This window comes from Psittacula echo, assembly GCF_963264785.1.
Source record: "Psittacula echo genome assembly, chromosome: 5".
Taxonomy (NCBI): Eukaryota; Metazoa; Chordata; class Aves; order Psittaciformes; family Psittacidae; genus Psittacula; species Psittacula echo.
The window spans coordinates 2,493,278-2,512,624 of record NC_137739.1 but is presented as its reverse complement, the minus strand read 5'-3'; the positions used below and the strand labels follow the sequence as shown (position 1 = coordinate 2,512,624).

The following is a 19,347-nucleotide window of genomic DNA, read 5'->3' as shown; positions in this document are numbered from 1 at the left end:
GGCAATGGCTTATGAGTAACAGTGAGGAGGGAATACTCTCTATGGGCAGAATACCACAGAGGATCTCATTTACAGGGCTATTTATACCTCAGTGCAGAAAGCTGATCCTCTCCGAGGTCTCTCTGATCCAAGCAGAGGGGCACACATCAGGCAGGAGCCTGCTTCTTAACACAATATGCATTAAACAGCTCCACAGTGGTACTAGAGAGCATGTCTTGTCCTCTTACTAAGGGCCATAAGTGCTCTCCTGCCCTGCTGGCCTGGGCCCCACGACAACTTCTCAAACAAAGTCATTTCAGTTTGTTTCCTAATTAGCTCCTGCACTGACTCTTGGCTAACAGCAACTTGTGATCAACAGCTCCACAGCCAAAGGGTCATCCCATTAAAGAGCAGCTTGCTGTGAGGCTGTGAAAGCATGGCCCGAAGCAGGCTTTGGGTATTATGGAGAACAAGTGTTTTGCTTTCCTGGATGAGTGCCTGGAGAATGCCTCTCCCATGGGTGTCTGAGAAATGTGTTTGCACACATAAGTGCAACCAGCCCAAGCAAGTTCTGGGAAGGGGGTGTTTTGACTGATGAACATCAAAGCTGGTTTTAGGAGGGGCCTGTAGAGGGTATGAGTGCTTGCAGGTAGCTTGAGCTTGCACGTCTAATGATGCTTCATGCCTGCCAAACACAGAGGAAACAGGAGAGTTGTATGCTGCAGGGACAAAACTTTTCACTAGGGTCTTGTCTGGCAGCAAATAATGTAGCAGTCTGAACTGCACATACAAAGTGTTAGGAATGGTCCCTGGAGTAATCCTAGAAGAGTCTGTGTTAAGTGAAGCCATCATGAGAAGTGACGAATTCCTCTCTATTAATAGGATCTGGCCTACTTATTCTCAAAGACCAATTCCCTTTTTTCCTCTTAGGCTTACTTATTGCCCATGGCCTGGTTTCAGTTATGTGTTAGGTGCCTTGAGGTGCTGCCAGGCCGAGGCTTGCCTAGGGTGGCTCCTGATGAGCCAGCACTGCAAGGCAACTCCGACGCCACCATAAGAACAGAGCATGGGAGCAAGAGAAGAGACAAGTGCTCACAAAGTCACTTGTCACTAAGGAAATACAGAGCAGCAGATAAATAGCTGTTGTTCTTGTAGTCATGGGCCCAAACAAGATCGGCTTTTCCTATTATTCTCATAAGCAAGCCTGTCTCTGGAGGTGCCTATCTTATTTCCCCTGGAATTTAATGAAAAAGACTTGTATTTCTTGCCAAGCAGGACAGAAACAGAACAGGAGCCCTGAGCTCATAAAAATCCCCCAAGCATTAATGCTTTGTGTTACTGCATAATAGTAAACAAAATACCAATTCTCTTTATTCCTTTTCTTACCTACTGAAAGCATCTCCCCTTCCTCCAGCTTGCTGAGAGCTAAATTGTTCTGCAGTAATGGGAGAGCAGGTAGAGATGCTGGAGCTTATCAAATTATTGTCAGTACCTGTTCAGTTGTAAATTCTCTCCCAGCCAACGTGATCTCTTTGCTTGGGAATGACTTGAATAATAAGGAGTCAGAGTGATTTGTAAAATGGTGATAAAAACGCAGCATGGAGGAGGCATTCACAGCACTAACTGCCTGAGTATGATAACATGTCTCACTCCAAACTCCATTCGCTCTTTCCCATGCTGGAGGAGATGCATTATGATTCATTTCCCTGTTTCCAAACAGTTTCACTAGTTCAGAGCTCCCCAAAGATGCTTCTACCCATAACTGTGTTCAGCTTTTTGTGTTATTAAGCAAGACCTTGACAGATCATGTGCATTTTTATAAACCCTTTGGTTTCTCAACACAAAGCAACTCAGTACCCTCTCAGTGAATGTACCTGAGAGGTCTCAAGGTCCTCAGAAGTCTCAAAACACGAAGGACACCCAGGATCTTTGCTCCGCCTGCTGATGCCATGGAGACAATAATGTCAATGATAGATACAAAGACCAGGACTCCATCCAGGACATTCCAGCTGCTCTGCAGATAGGTGTTCTCCCCAGAGAAAAAGCCAAGAGCTACCACCTACAGCCAGGAGAAGAGAGACATTTAAATCTTCACCCAGATCATAACTATGTCATGTTCTGGTCTTTGACAGGCCTCGCTATGAAGATGCAGTTACCTTAACCATCATTTCAGCCACAAAGATTGCAGTGAAGATGTAATTAGAAACACTTAGGAACATCCTCTCCTGTAAAACACAGAGCAACAAAAAGAGGCAAGTTATTTAAAGAGGTTAGAAAACAACAAACATCTTTCATGTTGCAGGGTCTTGCCTACATAAGACTAAGATCTGGATGTTGGATCAAGGAGGAAAACGACTCGGTACTCACTGTGCTGTGTGGGTCTATGTCTGGTCGCTCCAGTGCTATAGTGATGCAGTTGAGAAATATGAAGACCAGCACCACATGATCAAACATTTTATGGGCAATGACCTTCTGGCACATCACTCGGAACCTGCAGACACAGGTGGAGCAAAATATGCTTCAGACAGTTGGGTGAGCAAGAGACTCCCACCTGAATGGCACATCCTCAAAAGGTTTCAGCAGGTGTGCCACCAGCATCAGTCCAGGTAGTGAGCACTCCACAAGTTACAGCCACTATTATCAGTGCAGTAAACCAGATGCAGTAACAGCTATTATTAATGCTGGTTAAACCACCCTTCTGCTTAGACAGGCATGGAGTGAGCCATGCAACAATTCTGCGCACATGTAACAAAGTTACCTAAAAAGCAGGAACTGGATTTCTAAACCTCTCAGTGCTTCCGCATCAGAGAGGGATTTTCTCAAGGGAAGGCTGGCTAGAAGTGTAGTATTCCATTAGCACAAAAACCTGGTGGGTTGGCATTTCCCTGGATTTCTTACCGATTCTGTGGGGAAAACACATAGAGGGACCAGTCTTCATGAGTCTTGCACCACTGTGGTTTGTAGGGCTCCAGGGCTTTACGAATCCGGTAGCAGTAACTCTGGAAAGAAAAGAAGAAACACCTTTTCTTCCTCTTTTATTTTCCTGCCTCCTTAACTTTCACAGTCCTTTTGTGAAAGGGGGCAGTGCATGGCATTTCATGGTGCCTGTAAGCAGTCATGGCTTTTAGGACAGCTGTGGCAGGTGTTGTCACATTTGTCCAACAAAACAGCAAGGAAAGGGATGAAAGAAAGGGACTGCTGTACAGTGAGATATGGACATGACAAAGGAGGACTTCTAGGCAGGAATCATTTTGAGATCCAAAGTTCTGTCAAAACCAAAAAGGCCTCAAGCAACCAAAAAGTTAAGTAGGAAACCTTCAAGCTTTTGGGATGCCAAACAGCTCTTGTGAGCAAAGACATTAGCTAGCTGTTGGTCCTACAGGTCATTTTTGGAGGCATCCCACACCAGTAGGATAATCTCAATCAGTCCAAAAACTAGGCAAATGTATGCACATTCCCTTGCAGTTTTACTTTGTAAGAGACCACTACTATGAAACAGCTTAGAAAAAAAAAACCCTTTGGGAAGTGGAGGCCCATCGCTTGGATCTGGACTCATGTTGTCTGCAATAACCTTTAGGCAGTAACACATTTCCAAGCTGGATTTTTAATCCTTCCTGGAGTGGAAATGCCACTTAACACATGAACACCCAATTTCCCCCTTAACTCACATCCTCCATGTCATCCTCATAGTCCATAGTATCCTCCTTGTGACCATCCACACGCAGGAAGAACTCACTGGGGACATGAACCATTTTGCCATTGCAGTCTTGGTACTCAGCAGGCAGAACAGCCACGGGGCTGATGCTGAGTGAGTGGCGCATGGTGGGCAACTGGAGCAGCTCCGGCAAGTCCAGGGAGCTGCGGTAGTCCAGGGATTCTGCCCGGCGGTGCAGTGAGGGTCTGCTCACTGTGCTGGATTTGGCATCATCAGAGTCATCATCTGTGCTGCCTTTCCCCTCCCCAGAGAGCAAGGACTCTCTTTCTCCTGACTGGTTCTTCTTCTTGAGGCTTGGGGCTCTGCCCAGGCTATTCCAGCTCGAGCGTCGGCTTCCCCAGTTGCTGCTGGTGCCCCAGTTGGCGCAAGGGGAACTGCGGAGGCTGGACTGAGAGAGAAGAATGACATTTGAGGGTTTGTTTGCAGAAGAAAGCCAAAGCATATGGCAATTTGAAGACCCTTCTTGTTGCAAGTCATGCCTTCCCCTTCCAGCTTTCCTCACTGCCCTGATTTCATCATGCCTTGAGATGGGAGCCAAGTACCCAGCTAAGTCCACACTGAAGGTGCTCTGAGCTACACCCTCTGTGCTGTGTGACCTCCTACTGTCCTGGCAACATGAACTGCACATAAAAACTGAACGCAGAGGCACTATTGCTAAAGTGGCATTTCCTTTCCTCATGTTCAAGTGGTTTCAGCCTACAGCTTCCCTGGCTTCCAAAGGGGCTCTGGTACCTGACACCCAAATGTCTGTTGGAAATTGTGCCCCTATTTGCACTACTTTCTCTTCAATTGCTGCATAGGAGGTGGAAAATGTTTCCCTTACAACCAATTTCTGGCACTGATCAGTGTGTCAGGGCACTTTGGCTGACAGGTAGTTGCCAGGATGAGAGCACTTCAGATCAGAGCAGAAAAGCTAGAAGGAAAACTCTTCTTCCCTCCATGGCTTCCTCCCAGCATAAAATGAGGTAAACTGACTTCCTCCTCTTGCTCAGTGTTGGCCAGCTCTCCTCTGACTGCTTCATCATCCTTTGGCTGGTGGCACTGATGTGCTCTCAGAGAAAGGATTCAAATGATGAACAACTCTCTCCAGCAACTCACAATCCCATGAAACCCCAAGGCAAACAACAGTCATCTCTATTTTCTTTTCAAAAGCATTACCTTGACTAAGCAGCTTACCAAAGGGGACAGTGGCTCTGTCTCTGCGTGAAGTGCTTTCACAGTCCGCTGCCTTGATTTGAACATGATATTGCAGTTACAGAGCAGAGGAATGGGATAGGTAAGCAGCAGCAAAAATCCACTTTGTCTATTAACTCTTCTCCCTCTGTTTTCATAGAGCTGCCCTCCTGCTCCCCTGTTGCAGGCAAAATGCAACCAGTTGCCAAAGCAGTCAGCTCCAGCCAGATCTCTGCTCCATGAGCTGTGCCTGGCAGCAGTCGGTCAGCTCATGCCTCTGTTTCCCCTCCAATAGGGCTGTTGTACTGTAACTGGAGCTCAGCTGCTGTGTTGGTAAGGACAAATGCTTCATTTCCCTTGACACAAGATGGGTTCAAGATGCAACCCTAAAATACTGTGAGGGGAAACAGGCTTCATCCTCACAGGAACACCTGACAGCTTCTCCAAGACACCACAAAATGGCCAGCAGGCAAAAGGTGCCTGCTACTCTTCAGAGGGGTTTTCTGGAATAACTGTATAAACTTAAGGCTTGTCTCAGGCTGTCTCTCTCTCAGGTAGCTTGGCATGGACTTCCAATTAGATACTAGGCAGGAAAACACTGAATCCCAGTACGTTCCCATCTCCTCTTTTCATATACACACTGTGCTTGACGGTTACATTGTCACTATCCTGCTCCAGCACAGCACAGCCATTAATTTCGCCCTGTTGTATCTGCTCTCCTCCTGTCTTTAAACATCCTTGTCACCTCTATCACCATCCTTTTTCATTTTCCAGCAACACATGTGTGCATATCATCTGTGCTGCTTGCAGACACTTGAGAGAGAGCTGTTAGCAACAGGAACTTACCAAGGACTTCTGGTCGTAGCTCAAGGGCTCTAGGGAAGCGTTACTCCCTCTTCTTGAGTCCACAAAAGTGTGCACTGAATCCATGTGTGGGGAACACTTTGGTGTGGGCATTGGTGTGGCAGCAGTGCGCATGATGATAGGAGGGGGCATGCTTCCCCTGCCCTCCAGGTGTCCATTTGGGGTGACAGCAAGTGAGTACATCTTCATCTCTGGAGAGAAGGGGAGAGAGAAGAAGAAATGAATGCTCAGCTACAGAAATCACTCTTCAAAATGGACATTGTTCCTTGGGTCTTCTGGGAACTCTGCCAAATGGAGATGGAATGGTGTGGGCAATAAAAGCACTCTCACCATGTTGAAAGGCATAAGGTAAATGTCATAACCTTTTAAGATGCCTTCAGCCCTGCCTGGACTTGGAACCCATTGTGCCCTTCAAAGGAAGCTGCTTTTGCTCACTGTTTCTTGGGATTTAGAATGGAGTTACAGTTTGGGGGGACTGGGGGAGAGTTTCCAGGGAAAGGATATTGAAGACTGGCTAAATTCACCCTGGAAGGTTAATCTCTTCTCCTTGCCATATAGCCTTGCACAGAGATTTTTATGCAGTTCTGATGTGCTCCAAGTTCCTTCACGGGGAAGGCACTAAGTGAACATTAGTCATTGTCTTTAGTCATCTGTTCAGGGGACAGGAAATGGAAGTTGCTTTTACACGTTCATTTGTCTAGAAGAGTAAACCTCCTGTAACAGAGAAATCTAATGGCACATCTCGTGGTAATTGCAGAAAGCATCTATTTTAGCTGTATGGCAACTACAGGCTGCAAAAATGGTATTCGCACTGAAGACAAACCAGACATAACACCTCCAGTGCCATAATACTCAAAACCAAAAGCCTAATCTCAAACCCAAAACTAAAGCTGACCTAGCTCCTGTTTTACTGGATTTAGTGGGTTGTCATTTAATAACTTCAGGATCAGTCTTAAGGAAGGGGAAGGATGGGAGCATCTGTGCCCACCAGGAGGGAAGTACAAATCTACAGTGAGAAATCCAAGTGAGTGCATTACCCCTGCTCTTTTTCTTTCACTGGCTGCTTTTATAACTCACTGTGCTTCTGTTGTATCATCTGTTTTGTTGCTGGCTTGGGCACAAATACCTGATCTGCACTACAGAAGTCTGTGGGAACACTGCCATCCACATTGAGGGCTGGAAGATCCAGCTCAAAATGTGCTAATCTGCAATACACGTTCCTCTTGCCAGAGTATCTATTTACAGACCAACAGCATTATGATAAAATTGTTAATGTCTTCATGCTGTTTAGTCACTGGTTGGCACTTGTGAGGCTCATGGAGACACCCAATTACTCATGGAATTTCGGTTGATGGCAAGTTCAGTCCTGTCTTCTATTCCTGTATTACCTGAGAAGAGGTGACAATATTTCTTTCCCCTAGAACTCTCTTCTTACTTGAAGCTGTTCAGCAAATAGTTGGTGCAAAACTGGCACATAGTTGGTGCTGTGGGTTCCTTACCAGCTGTTTGCAATGGACATTCATTTGGTCACTTGTGTTTGGAATTTGTTGCTTCATCTGCAGGCTAAGCAGCTCCATCACTTTGCTGTGATCCAGCTCTCTCAGCTTCCCCAACAAATTACTTCTGCCCTTTCCTCAGCTGAATTCCATCTGTTCACCACAATCAATATAATTTCCTTAGCTGAAATGAATCCTGGTTTAGAAGCACTTAAAGTAATCCTAACAAGAGCCCAAACTGAGACACAAAGTACAGAGGAGCTAAACTGGCTCCTGTTCACCATCAATACTATTCAATCTGTGATCCCTTCCTGTCCCCTATCTGGCTGCAAACTCTACAGAGTGAAGGCTATCACCTACCATTGCTTGTTTCTAGTACAATTGGCCTTATCTCAAATCAATTGCCAGGCCCTCCTGTAACACAAATGAACAGCAACATTCCCATCAATCAAACCTCACCTAAATGCATTTGTATGAGAAACCAAAAATAACAGATGAGAACATGATTGATTAGAAAAGCTGCTGAGAAGTAGCGTGTGACTATTGCTGTCAGCAAAGCATTCTGTGGGGATGATCCAGAAGAAATGAGGAGACATAGCTAAATATTCCAGTGTAATTTAAATTAGGAAAACAGCTGTTTAAAGGAAATCTCCATGCTCATTTAGCTCCCCTACACTTTTTGCACGTTAAAAGCTACCCTCTTAACACAGCTATTAGACCTACTGCCAAATAAAATGAATTCTTCCACTTTTCCCTGTTGATGACTGTGGAAGCAGAGTTGTAGCTCTCAGATTCCCAGAAAAACATAGAGACAAAAGCCTACCTGTTGCTCGGAGGTCTTTTAGCTTCTCAAAATCATCATCAAAGTTGGCAGATGTCTTGTCCTCATCTGTGTCTGACCTATTGGCATCACCCTGCAGAGAGGAGAAGGATAATTAACAGACCTTATTCATTAAAGCTTCAGCACAAAGGCCATTTGGGTTACTTGGCAGCTCAGAGATACCTCAGCTCCCCATGGTCATTTTAAGTGTGGTCCCAAGAACCAGCAGGGCAGAATGCCAAATTCCCTCTGACACTCCCTAGGAAATGATCCCGGGTAAGACTCTTCTTGTTTTGATTCATTTTCATACTTGGACAGAAAGGATGATGTTGTGATTGTAACTCCTTTTCTCTCAATGTCATTGTGTTTCCTACATTGTGCAGTGTATCCCAAGGGAGAACATGAAAACACAGCTAAGAAAAACTGGCATTGTGAGGTTCCATATTTGCACTCTCCATGATCTCAGCTGAGAGCACTTAGGTTTTACTGTCAAAGGATGGTGAAGGGTTTTTCTTCTTTATTTGACAGCACTGTAAAGTTGACTTAGAGCTGAAAACCCAGCCCTGATTTGGTTTCTTCATGCTGGCTGGCAATGGAGATTGTATTGGGAAATCTCTTGGCAACACTGAAGCTAAGGCAGAAGGGAATGAGGCCAGCTTGCCTGGCAGTACAGCATCATCTCAGGACAGAGAGCAGCCAAGCACCCTCAGACTGGCTTTTCTCCTGGAAGTCCAGTTATTTTTCGCTTCCACATCTACCTCTGCTACTACAAATGATCAGCCTAAATAATGTAAAAGTCTGGGACAGAAGAGCTATGGTCAGGTTCTCCTCTTCTGGAGATCTGCAGAGAGGAGAGGTTCCAGCAGGCTGTCAGCATGACTCTGGCTCGATCCATCGAGACGGCATGAAAGCTGTGCAAATTGAGAGCAAATGGCTGGATTAAAGCAGCTGATCCCAAAAAAAAGGAGCACAGCTCCTCAACTGATGCTTGAACAAATCACCAGGGTTCCTAGAGACATGGTGCTGAAGTGGCAGTGAACTTTGTTTCAGCTCTGATGTATTGCTAACTGATGCAGCCAGCCAGGGTGACTGGAAGGCTGAAGCTCCCTTAGTCATCTTCTCTGGTTTGGAACAGAAGCGCTACTGCAGAGTAGATGAAAGATCTGCACAGTTTTGGAAGGTTTCTCTGCTTTTCTATGCTCTGGCATAGATTTCAAATGACATGGGAACAATGTAAGCACAAATATGCAATTACGGTTCTGTTTGAAGTCTGGCTGCTTGTTGTACTAAGCACAAATGTACTAGAAATGGTTTTGTGGTCATTTAAGCCTATTCTTTTCTAGGGATCCTCCTGCCAAACTTGCTCCACAGGCAGATCAGAACCTGAGATCAAGCTGAGACTGTGTACTGTGGTTCACAGTCCAATTTGTAGTGTCCTTTTTGAGATGCTGTTAATGGTTTAGAGCTTGGAGCAGCTCTAATGTGCATCCTCTTAGCTGCAAAAGCCTCCCAGGAGTCACTCTCCATCTGAGTAAAAGAAACACCTGAGCAAAGGGAGAAGAAGTGCCATCTCAGTGTCTTCTAGAACTTCTAAGAGCATCACCCTATAAGAAGACAAAGTCAAAAGGATCAAACCAAGAATTTCTGCCATATTCCCAACATCCCAACAGAAGCAGGCAAAAGAAAACCCAGCTCCATTGATACTTCTTCCTGGGAGTTGTCCAAGGAGACTGTAAGCATCTTTGGTTTACAACCAAGCTAAGTGATACATTTATAAGTGCAGCACTTGAACTGAACGCCAGCAGCTGAAATACAGCCCTGAGAAGGGTTTTCTGTAGCACAGCTAATATGAGACAACTGACAAAGCCTGTAAGCTTGATGTCAAGATTTATAATAAATGGAACTGGAGAGCAAAATGTGCCCTGCAAATGTCATGCCTGTGGTTGCTGGCCTTTTCAGAGGCAGCAGTGAGTGAATAATACAAGCTTTGAAAACTACTGCTTACACACGTTTAAATCATGGGCTGTAACAGCTCCAAAAGGAGCCATTAAGCTTGAGCAAGAAAACGACAGCTATTGAGCAAGGTCTGTAATCATACACTCAGAGGGTATTGCATGAGGCTGCTCATTTCTGCCTTCACATTAGCAGGTGATCCAGCCTCCAAGAGGGCAAGCAAGGAATGGGATCTGTACTGTACAGAGACCTGCAAGCTGCCAGGTTGCAGAGGGGAGAGAACTTTCTTTCTTCTGCCTTATAGCAATCAGGAAAGGATGCAAACTGCTAGAAGAGGGCTCTCTGTGCCTAAATGTAGGATTGATTGAGCAGGAGCTCAAGCTGACAGTTTCCAGTCCATTGGGTCACACACAGACTGGTTATTGTCTGTTTGGATATCCCTGGCTTGTCCTCTTTTTAACCCCAGATTTGCTGGTTGGTGTAATCTGAGCATATCTGGCCACTGAATACTCTGAGCTACTATATGGCTTATGGTATGTTAAGCATATGTATTGGTTCTTTCTGCATCCAGTTTAGGAAAATCTTTTAGCACATCTTTAGTCTGCTACAGCCTGTGTCATTTTCTAGCAGGACTGAGTCTGAGCACAACCACTCTAAATACAGCTACAATGCTCCTAAAGGAAAATCCTTTCTAGGCTGGAAGATGGCAACTACTGCAGAGCCTGTACAAACAGCGGCAATTCCTTTGCTTTGGTTTTATTTGGTTGGCAGCTAAAATGTCCACCTCCATCTGCCACAGGCTGCACTAGAACCAGATGTAAAGGTGCTGTAGTATCCAGAGTAAAGTTGGGAGATACTGAGATCAGTGACACTGAGAAAATGACAGCAATCTGGAAACAAGCAGTGTCAGCACAAGCTCTAGTCACCCACACATGGAATACAGGCTTGTTCCTGGAAAAAGACCTTCTTGTCTTCCTGGCAAGCTGTGTTGGATCTTCAGGGCATGGAACGCATTGTACAAGACATTAAAATGCCCACTAATGCAGTGCAGAGCTGTTTGTTTTGAAAGCAATGAGCTTTGTGTCTTCTACTTGTGTCGTCTCTGCGTGTGCAGGTGGACTCATCACTCTCAGCATCCATGAAACCGCCATGAGTGACATAGAGCAAGGCTGCTGTTTCCATACTGTGGCTTGGCTTCTGTTGTTTCAATTAGTTTTCCTCTGTTAGTGCTGTGAGGAACCTAGAGGGATGTTTTAATAAGGAATCTCTACATACATCCTTGAAAGACATAAATGTGACTGTGTTGGCTTGAAGGAATTTTTGGTCTATGAATATTTCAATTCTTTTCCATGGTCAGTGAAGTTTGGTCTGAATGTGATGAGGTTGGTTTAAGTGTGATCTAAATCCTGCAGATGAGAGCACGACACCAACTCTGGGGGAAAAATGACAAGTGGAAATAAAATATCCTATAAAGATAATTTCTTTCTCCTCTTTCCCTTGGGAGCCAAAGCAGTGAAAACTGAAGCCATTTTCTCCCTTTCTGAGCCTGTGTCTCTGAAGCCACTCTGGCACTGAGCAAACTTGCCCTTCTTGATGATTGAGGAAATAAAGAAGTAATAATTAATAAAACTCCAAAGCATGATGTAAGCCCCTTTGATGCCACTGTCCTCTGCTTTAACAGGGACTGGCTGAGTTTTGCTAAGTCTCAAAATAATTTCTAGTTTCTGGATAATGTATATATGCACATACATTGTTACACTTATAACCAAACCAGATCATCCTCAGTTTAAATCTCCCCCACATGGACTTGCTGTGATCTGAAAGGAAGATGAAGAAGAGAAGGACAGGGCAGGGAATGGCTGGTTTCACTCTCTCAGGATGCTTAAAGCAAATCTGGAAGGTACTTGCCAGTGGGGAGGAAAACTTAGGAGGCTGCAGGGCCCCCCACTCACACCAGTATTATAGCACTTACACCACCCATACCAGTGTGAGCTGCTGCTCTGGATCATGCGGCACAGGCTTGACTGCACAGCTGCTGATGTTCACGACTAGCTCACATCAGGACATGGCATATCATTTCTCTAATTCTTTCCACATGAGAGGAGATGCTGCAGTTTATCCTAAATTCCCTGCTCACTGATCTGATACTGACATTATTTTCAGGTACAGGTAAAAATCTTTTTAGCATTTCCATGTCCTTCATCATCCAAAGTATCTCAGACTTTAATGTTTGTAGCCTTGCAACACAGCTTCTGAACAGCTGGGCTACTAGCCTCCAATAACACATAAGGCACAGAGTCACAAGGAAAGGCCTGGTCTGAGAACCAGTTCACATCATACTTTGGTCCCTGTGACTAGCACTGGCTCCATTGAAGGCCTGAAGCCCATCATAATGAAGCACAAAAAACAGGACAGATGGGAGATCTGGTAAGTTAAACCAATCCTAAAGCATTTCCTCTAGGCCACACAACAGATCCTGCAGCAGATCAACCAAAGTGTTGGTCTCTCAAGTCCCACGCTAAGTCCAGGGGGTCTTATTTGCAAAGAGAGATTCACAAGAGCTTCACATGCCCATGCAGCTCATCTACATCCCTTAAGTTTACATTCAGGGCTGCTTGATGGCTAGACATTTGTGCTGACATGCATTCACTCCTATACACTCACCTACATGTATCTCAGTGTTCTCTCTCCCTCTGCTCAGATCTCTTACCTCTGCCTGGAAGCCTTCTACCAGGATGGCAACAAGAAGGTTGAAGAGCACATAATTGCCAAAGGTCATCAGGGCCACAAAGTAGAGTGCTGCCCATGAGGATGTAGATGCCATCCCATTGTACAGGACCACGTTCCAGTCCTCTTGAGTCAGGATCTGCAAAGAGGTGAAAGAAAGACTCTCTAATTACTCCACTCCTCTCATACACAGCAGATGCATTCAGATACTGACTCATCCATTTTTTCCTCTCCTTTTGACCTTTTCTAAGCATAAGCATTAACAGGTCTCATGAAAAGAGACAGTAAAACATTCCTTTATTTAGATCTTTGCATGTGAGAGCTGTCTTCTGGCCAAAATTCCCCTCTCTGCAGGAAGATCTAGTACACTGCTGCCCATAGACACGACTAGTTCAGATTCTAGATAGGGCAGCATGAAAGATGTGCTGGTACAAGTTCCCTAATTTGGTGGTGGTATTGCCTCCTTTGATAACCATCAGAAGATAAAAGATCTGAGGCCAGAGCTGTTGTCTCCTTTTGGGCTGCTCTTTATAAGGCATCTGGAGCTGAAGGAAAGGGTAAAGGACATGGTATTTGATGAGATAAATGACACTGGGTGGCTCAAGAAACTCAGGGATGCAAAGTGATTTCCATTAGATAAAAGCACTGACAAGCTGGGCAAAAAAACGCACATCTTTACAAAGCCTTGCTCCAAGGGACCTTCCTCAGGGATTCCCACTTTTCTGAAGCTCAAAAATCCTGGGACCTAAGAGAAATGGACGACAGATTCGTGCTCCACATCAATTCATGCTTACAATGAAATGGCCTCCAACCCTCCTAAAAAAGAGGCAGCTTTGGGGTTAGGACTGAGTCATGCCACTCACTAACCTTCATGGGATGCAGGACTGAGCCCTTGTGCTCAGAGCCAGTTCTATTTCCCAAGGGACTGTTACAGTAAATGCAGAAATCTGTATTGATGTTGGTAAAAGAAAAATGTGGAGCTGTGGGACTAATGCTGATTTTTGCCTTGCTCCTTTGTAAGAAGAAAAACCTTGTCAGAAGTTTTATTCTTCACAGTGAAGACTCAGGACTGGTTTCTACCTTAAGTGATATTGTGGTGAACATCTACTCTACATTCAGAAACTTAGCTTAACACTGCTCCATTGTGCTCCACTTGCTGTACTTGGGCTCTGTAGCCTGAGCCTTTGAAAAGAAAAGACTAATCCTTATATTTAGGATGTCTTGGAAATAGCAGCTTATTGCTCCAGTGTGGAATATGCCAGTAATTTCAAGCACAGAACAGATTTTGTTTGCAGAGGAAACACAACTTTTTTATATAAAGAAGCTCCCAGCATATACAGCCAGCACCTCCAGCTCTGAGTTGTGACAGTATCTGTCCCAGCTAGATGAAGTTGTTTGTAAAGTGCATTTTTAGGGGCTGAAGGCAAGTAAGGAGACACGAGATCTACAGTACAGGACACGAGACTGTGGGTCTGATCTTACTGACTCTATGAAAGGACAAGAAGGGAGGATTTTCAGGCCTTAGACTTTACTTTTACTGACAACAGAAATGCACAGTGATGATTTTGCTTCTCTATCGGGGTTTATAGAGACCAGCTGACTTAGAAACACAAACACCTTGCTCTATTAACTCCACAGTGCCATTTCAGCACAAATTTGACATTTATTGGAGTGTTATTAGTTTACTAGTTACAAGTAAACTAACTTGTCCAGGTGGTCACCTGGAAACTTCCCAGAGGATCCAGAGCTTACCTGAAATACAGTCACAATGGCCCAAAGTAAGGAATCAAAATTCTTTCGATCTGGAACTGTGTCTCCTGTATCAGTTTTCAGGCTGAACTTGCATCCAAAAAGATGCATGCCAAGGATGCTAGAGTGGGAAAAAAGACATAAGAAACATATTATTGTGTGAAATACAGTTGCAGGGAGGATTGCAGTGATTTTTTTGGACATTTTTCTGCTCCCAATGTTTTGTGTGCTGGTGGTATGTCCCAGCAAGAAGCTCTGATCAAACCCTGCCATTTGGTTCTTCTGTGTCACGTTTCAATTATCTACACTGAAGTTAAATCAGGGATCTCCTTTGTCTAGAAAATGACAAATCACACTGCCAGCTTCCTAATCCAACTGGTTTCCAAGAACAGGATACCAAGGGGCATTATAGGGTCAAACAGACAGAAATCTTGGAGTCTGTACAACATCCATCTCAAATATAACAGTGCTGGAGTCCGGTTACTGACAGCTTCCTGAGACACAGCTAAACGAGCCTCCCAGGAATTCCAGAGGAAATGTTGCCTGTTTGTGTGCTTCATTCATCTATGGAATTACAGTACTGCATGTGAAACTGAGACTGAAAAGTCTGTTGAGTGTCTGCTTGTCAGTCTATTGTGAGCACTTCTGTCACGTAGGCAGCCTAGCAAATGCAGTGTATTGCTACTCTGATCTACGTATTACTTAAGCAAGCTGAACAAGTAACTGAAGAGCAGCTGCAGCCTCTGGTACCTGAAGATGAAGATGAAGAGCATGAGCAACATGCAGAAGGTGGCTACATTGTCCATTGTCTTCATCAGGACCACGAGCTGGCGACGGAGGGCAGGCATGAAGCGCACCAGTTTCAGCACGCGGAGCAGCCGAAAGGTTCGTAGCACAGAGAGGCCTCCATCCGACTGACCAATGATCTCCCACACACTGCAGGAACACCACAAGGACAAGAGCTAGAAGCATCAGTTCTCTACTGTGAAAGCTTTGGGCAGCCTGGCTTTTTAGAGGATATCACACCACCAGAAGCTGTAAAGGGGTAGTTTATCTGCCACCTTCTTTCTTGCTTCTGAAAAACACCTTCACTTCCCACTTGTGCAGATTCACATGCACATGCATAACCTCCATCCTTTATAGCTAGTTTCTTGAGTCTTTAATTCCCTTGCTTTCTGTGACTTTTCACAGCACAGCATGTCTCCTGCTGGTCGGCATCACTACAATCTGTCACAAAATGTGGATCACAGTTTTGTACCAAGCTTATCTCCAGAGGCTTTTACATTTGTTGGGGTGCGTTGGTTTGATCAAGCCACAGACTGGCTTTTGCTCTGGGCCTCTATTGCTTCTCACTTCTCTGAATGAAAGGGATGGACAAACTGAAGCTATCCTGGTTTACACCTTCTGCGTCTCCCTTGACTTCTCAGCCCCAAATTACTCATCAAGGGTTGAACAGCACCACCAGAAAGAAACCCAGCACTAAGAGATGCTGCACAAGCTTCTCACCCACATGATTTGACATCCCCAGGTTATGCTGGTAGTGTTCCCCTGGAGAGGACAGTGCCCTCTCCTACTGTCCTGCTTGTCCTATTCTGGCCTGAGTTATGTGTTAACTTGGGAGAGGGAAGGCATGCTGCTGGGATAGGGACGCTCACAGGACTCCTTTCCCAGGACCAGCCATACTGCACTTCAGTGGAAAACTGGCCACAGTGCCAGATGTTTGGCATAAATAGACTTTGTTCTCCATCTGCCAGGTCCATTTACTTTGGACAGGCCTTCTAATGACAGAAATCTGAAAGGCCAGGATAATTATAGTATATCATAGCCAGTGAGCCTTGGATTAGCACATGCCACATCATTCCTGTTCCCCATCCCAATCCCCAACTGGTCTGAGCCCTTGGGAGACAAACCACAGTGGAGGAAGAACTGGCACTGACCTGATGACAACTATGATCCCATCAAAGATGTTGTATGGGTTCTTGATGTAGCCAAAGAGGCCAAAGGCAAGGAGTTTCAGGAGCATCTCCAGGGCAAACATGCTTGTGAAGACGATGTTACTGATCTCCAAGGCATTGGTCAACTCATCTGGCTATGGGGCAAAAAAGCAACATGGTCAAACAGAAGCACAGAGAGCCACAGCGATAGATTAAGTGTCTGAGAGGAATAACAGAAAAGCTTCATGGACAGTCCCTGTGGGTCTTGTTGGAAACACAGAATCCCAGCCCGTTTCTGGAGCAGTTGTAGAACAATACCAGGGAAAGTCAGTAGAATCAATAGTTTTATTTCCCTTGAAGTATTTATTGCCCTTGCCTTCCCTAAGAGTGGATGCAGCTTAAATCCAAGAGCTGATTCTTCCATCACAAGCACCAAATTACCTTGCACTATGATCTCGCTTTCCAGACAGAGCCCAAGACTTCCTTTCCTGGGAAGTGCAGGTGCAGCCCAGCACTCAGGCTCCAAACCATGGCACAGCAAAAGGTGGGATGGGGTTTGCTCACTTACTGGAGCTGCTCCCTCACACAGCAGCAGGCTCTGCAGTGCGCATTTCTAATGCTCAAGGCCTCTTCCTTGTTCTTTGCAAAAGAAAATGAGTCTTTTTCATCTCCTCAGTGTAATAATATTGTCTAGGAAAAAAGGTGTTATATTCATATCTGACTCATCTCCTGACTGATAATAGCTTCTTTTATTTCCCATCCATCATTTGACACTTTGTTAAAAGATGGCAGTCTCTTTGGGATGTTGTTGCATTATTTGAGGCTCTGAAGGCGGAAGACCATTGTAGTACTATGGCACAGCCACATTTAACTCCATGCTCTGCAAACTGAATCCTTGATGACTGAAGAAGAAGGTGAAAGAGTTAACTAGAATACAGGAAGAGCCCACACATCCCCTACTATGGGCAGTGACAGTCTGTGGGCTGCTAATGAACCATCATTCATGGGCTAAATTACTTTATGCAATAGACTGTCTTCTGCTCAACCATTTATCCAGGAGAAAGAGCACTAAAAGCCTCAGTCTTCATGATTATAATCCATATATGCTAATTACTAAGGGACACCAGGGGAAGGACTGTGCAATTTTCAGTTCCTTAGTCTCCAGCAAGAAGTGGCTCAGATGGTACATGGTACACCTCAACATGATCACCAGGCTGCCCTCCTCACACCTCCCTTGCTGCAGGGACAGCAATTCCCTAACGATCATCAGTGCTCTCCATCCTATTCCCTTCCCTGATGATGCCAAAACAACCTGAGCAGTGAAAACATGTCTAAGAGAAGGACTGTTGTACGATGGCATCTAAGCAGCTCCTCAGCAGAGCCTGAAATAGCCTTGTGGGCTCTCAGGGCCTGTCCTGCTGTAAGGACAGTGGTGATGGAACGTCACACTCACAGTGCACTAAGCTATTTGTGAGGAGCAGCACATGGCTGGTGTGTTCATGCTGGTGGGCTTGGTCTCCCTTCAGCTGGGGTTATACCAGGGAATTCTTGACAAGAAGCAAAATAACTCACTCAATCCTTGCAGCCTGAGGGCTCCTTGGGACAGGGTGCTCATGGCAGGCTGAGGATGGTTCTTTAGCATAGTGAGGCTGGGAAATGAATGTCACAAATAACAGCAATGAAGCTGCAGCTTGGGCAGTGCCTGATGAAGAGTCCCTCTCCAGCATCCTTGTAGGCTCCCTTCAGATACTGGAAGCTGCTCCAAGGTGTTCACGCAGCTTCTCTTCTCCAAGCTGAACAGCCCCAACTTTCTCAGCCTGTATCCATAGGGGAGGGACTTCAGCTCCTGATCATCTTCGTTGCCTCCTCTGGACTTGCTCCAACAGCTCCATGTCCTTCTTATGTTGAGAATACCAGAAGTGCACACAGTTATCCTTTAGTGATCATATTTGGTGCGAGGCAGAACTAATTTGGTGACAAGGACTGCTGTAAGGTGAGATGTGTGGAGCACATGTGTGGACACCGAGGCAGGACCCAAGGATGGATAGCCCTGCATGCTGGCTAGGCTGCTGCTGGGAGCTTTTGTGTTATTAGAGTGGAAGCTGACCAGCAGATGAGCCAAGCGTCCAGTGCCACAGCCTTCAAACATCATTACCTTCTTTCAACAACAACTGGAGACTTCAAACAGCCTGGCACAGAGATCTGTATGGCTTATAGAATGGTGTGCTGCTGAAAGCACAGTTCATTTCTCATCTCTTTCCCTCTCTGATGAGCAAAGATTAGAAGGAGAGTCAAGGAAGAGACACTTAGAGACAAGATAGATTTGGCCATTCCCCTGGCGTCAGCCACTAGGAGACACTGTTGGTTTGTTCAAATTTAAACCAACCCCAAAGCAGGATTTTTTCCAGGAGTGTTTTTTCTCTGGGAAAAACACAAAAATGTTGATTTGCTGAACACAAAACTTTTCATGGTAAGGATTATTTTTGTCAAACTTCCTGGCTGGAAGAAAATGAAGTCGCAACAAAACTTGAAAATCGCTGCAGTGTCTTGTTTTGACCGTCTCCAAAAAGGAAACTTCAGGCTTTTTGCTTGAGACGTGGTTGTGTCAAGAAATGCAACTTCCTTTCTAGCAAGCAATGATGAATCAACAAAGGTTGGCATCAAAACAATGCACTTCCAAGAAGGCAGCTCTAAACTGGTATTATTTGCTTTTTGCCAAATAACTTTGCAAACCTGAACAACTCTGACAGTGAAACTACTCACCCATCACAAGGCTCCAAACAGCATCAGTGAAAACTTCCTTTTCAAATGACAGTGAGGGAGCACAACCCTCATCAGCTTTGGGTATCTCCACATCTTCTCCTGCTGTGATGATCGACCTTTACATTGGTCCAGGGTTTCAGAAACAGGTCAGGCTAAATAGAGAATGGCCCAAAG

General features: G+C 45.2%; 1 protein-coding gene across 1 annotated transcript in view; it reads right to left on the bottom strand.

Annotated features, from left to right (window-relative positions):
• The window catches only part of CACNA1H (calcium voltage-gated channel subunit alpha1 H), a gene marked incomplete at both ends in the record, with an annotated part of 234,841 nt that overhangs the window by 31,904 nt on the left and 183,590 nt on the right, over positions 1-19,347 (bottom strand). Inside the window, 11 exons of the mRNA XM_080619099.1 lie at positions 1,854-2,038; positions 2,136-2,204; positions 2,347-2,470; positions 2,878-2,978; positions 3,648-4,082; positions 5,714-5,922; positions 8,051-8,141; positions 12,711-12,866; positions 14,480-14,597; positions 15,227-15,412; positions 16,414-16,565. Coding sequence (XP_080475225.1) covers positions 1,854-2,038; positions 2,136-2,204; positions 2,347-2,470; positions 2,878-2,978; positions 3,648-4,082; positions 5,714-5,922; positions 8,051-8,141; positions 12,711-12,866; positions 14,480-14,597; positions 15,227-15,412; positions 16,414-16,565 — 1,826 coding nt within the window. The remainder of the gene's footprint in view (positions 1-1,853; positions 2,039-2,135; positions 2,205-2,346; positions 2,471-2,877; positions 2,979-3,647; positions 4,083-5,713; positions 5,923-8,050; positions 8,142-12,710; positions 12,867-14,479; positions 14,598-15,226; positions 15,413-16,413; positions 16,566-19,347) is intronic.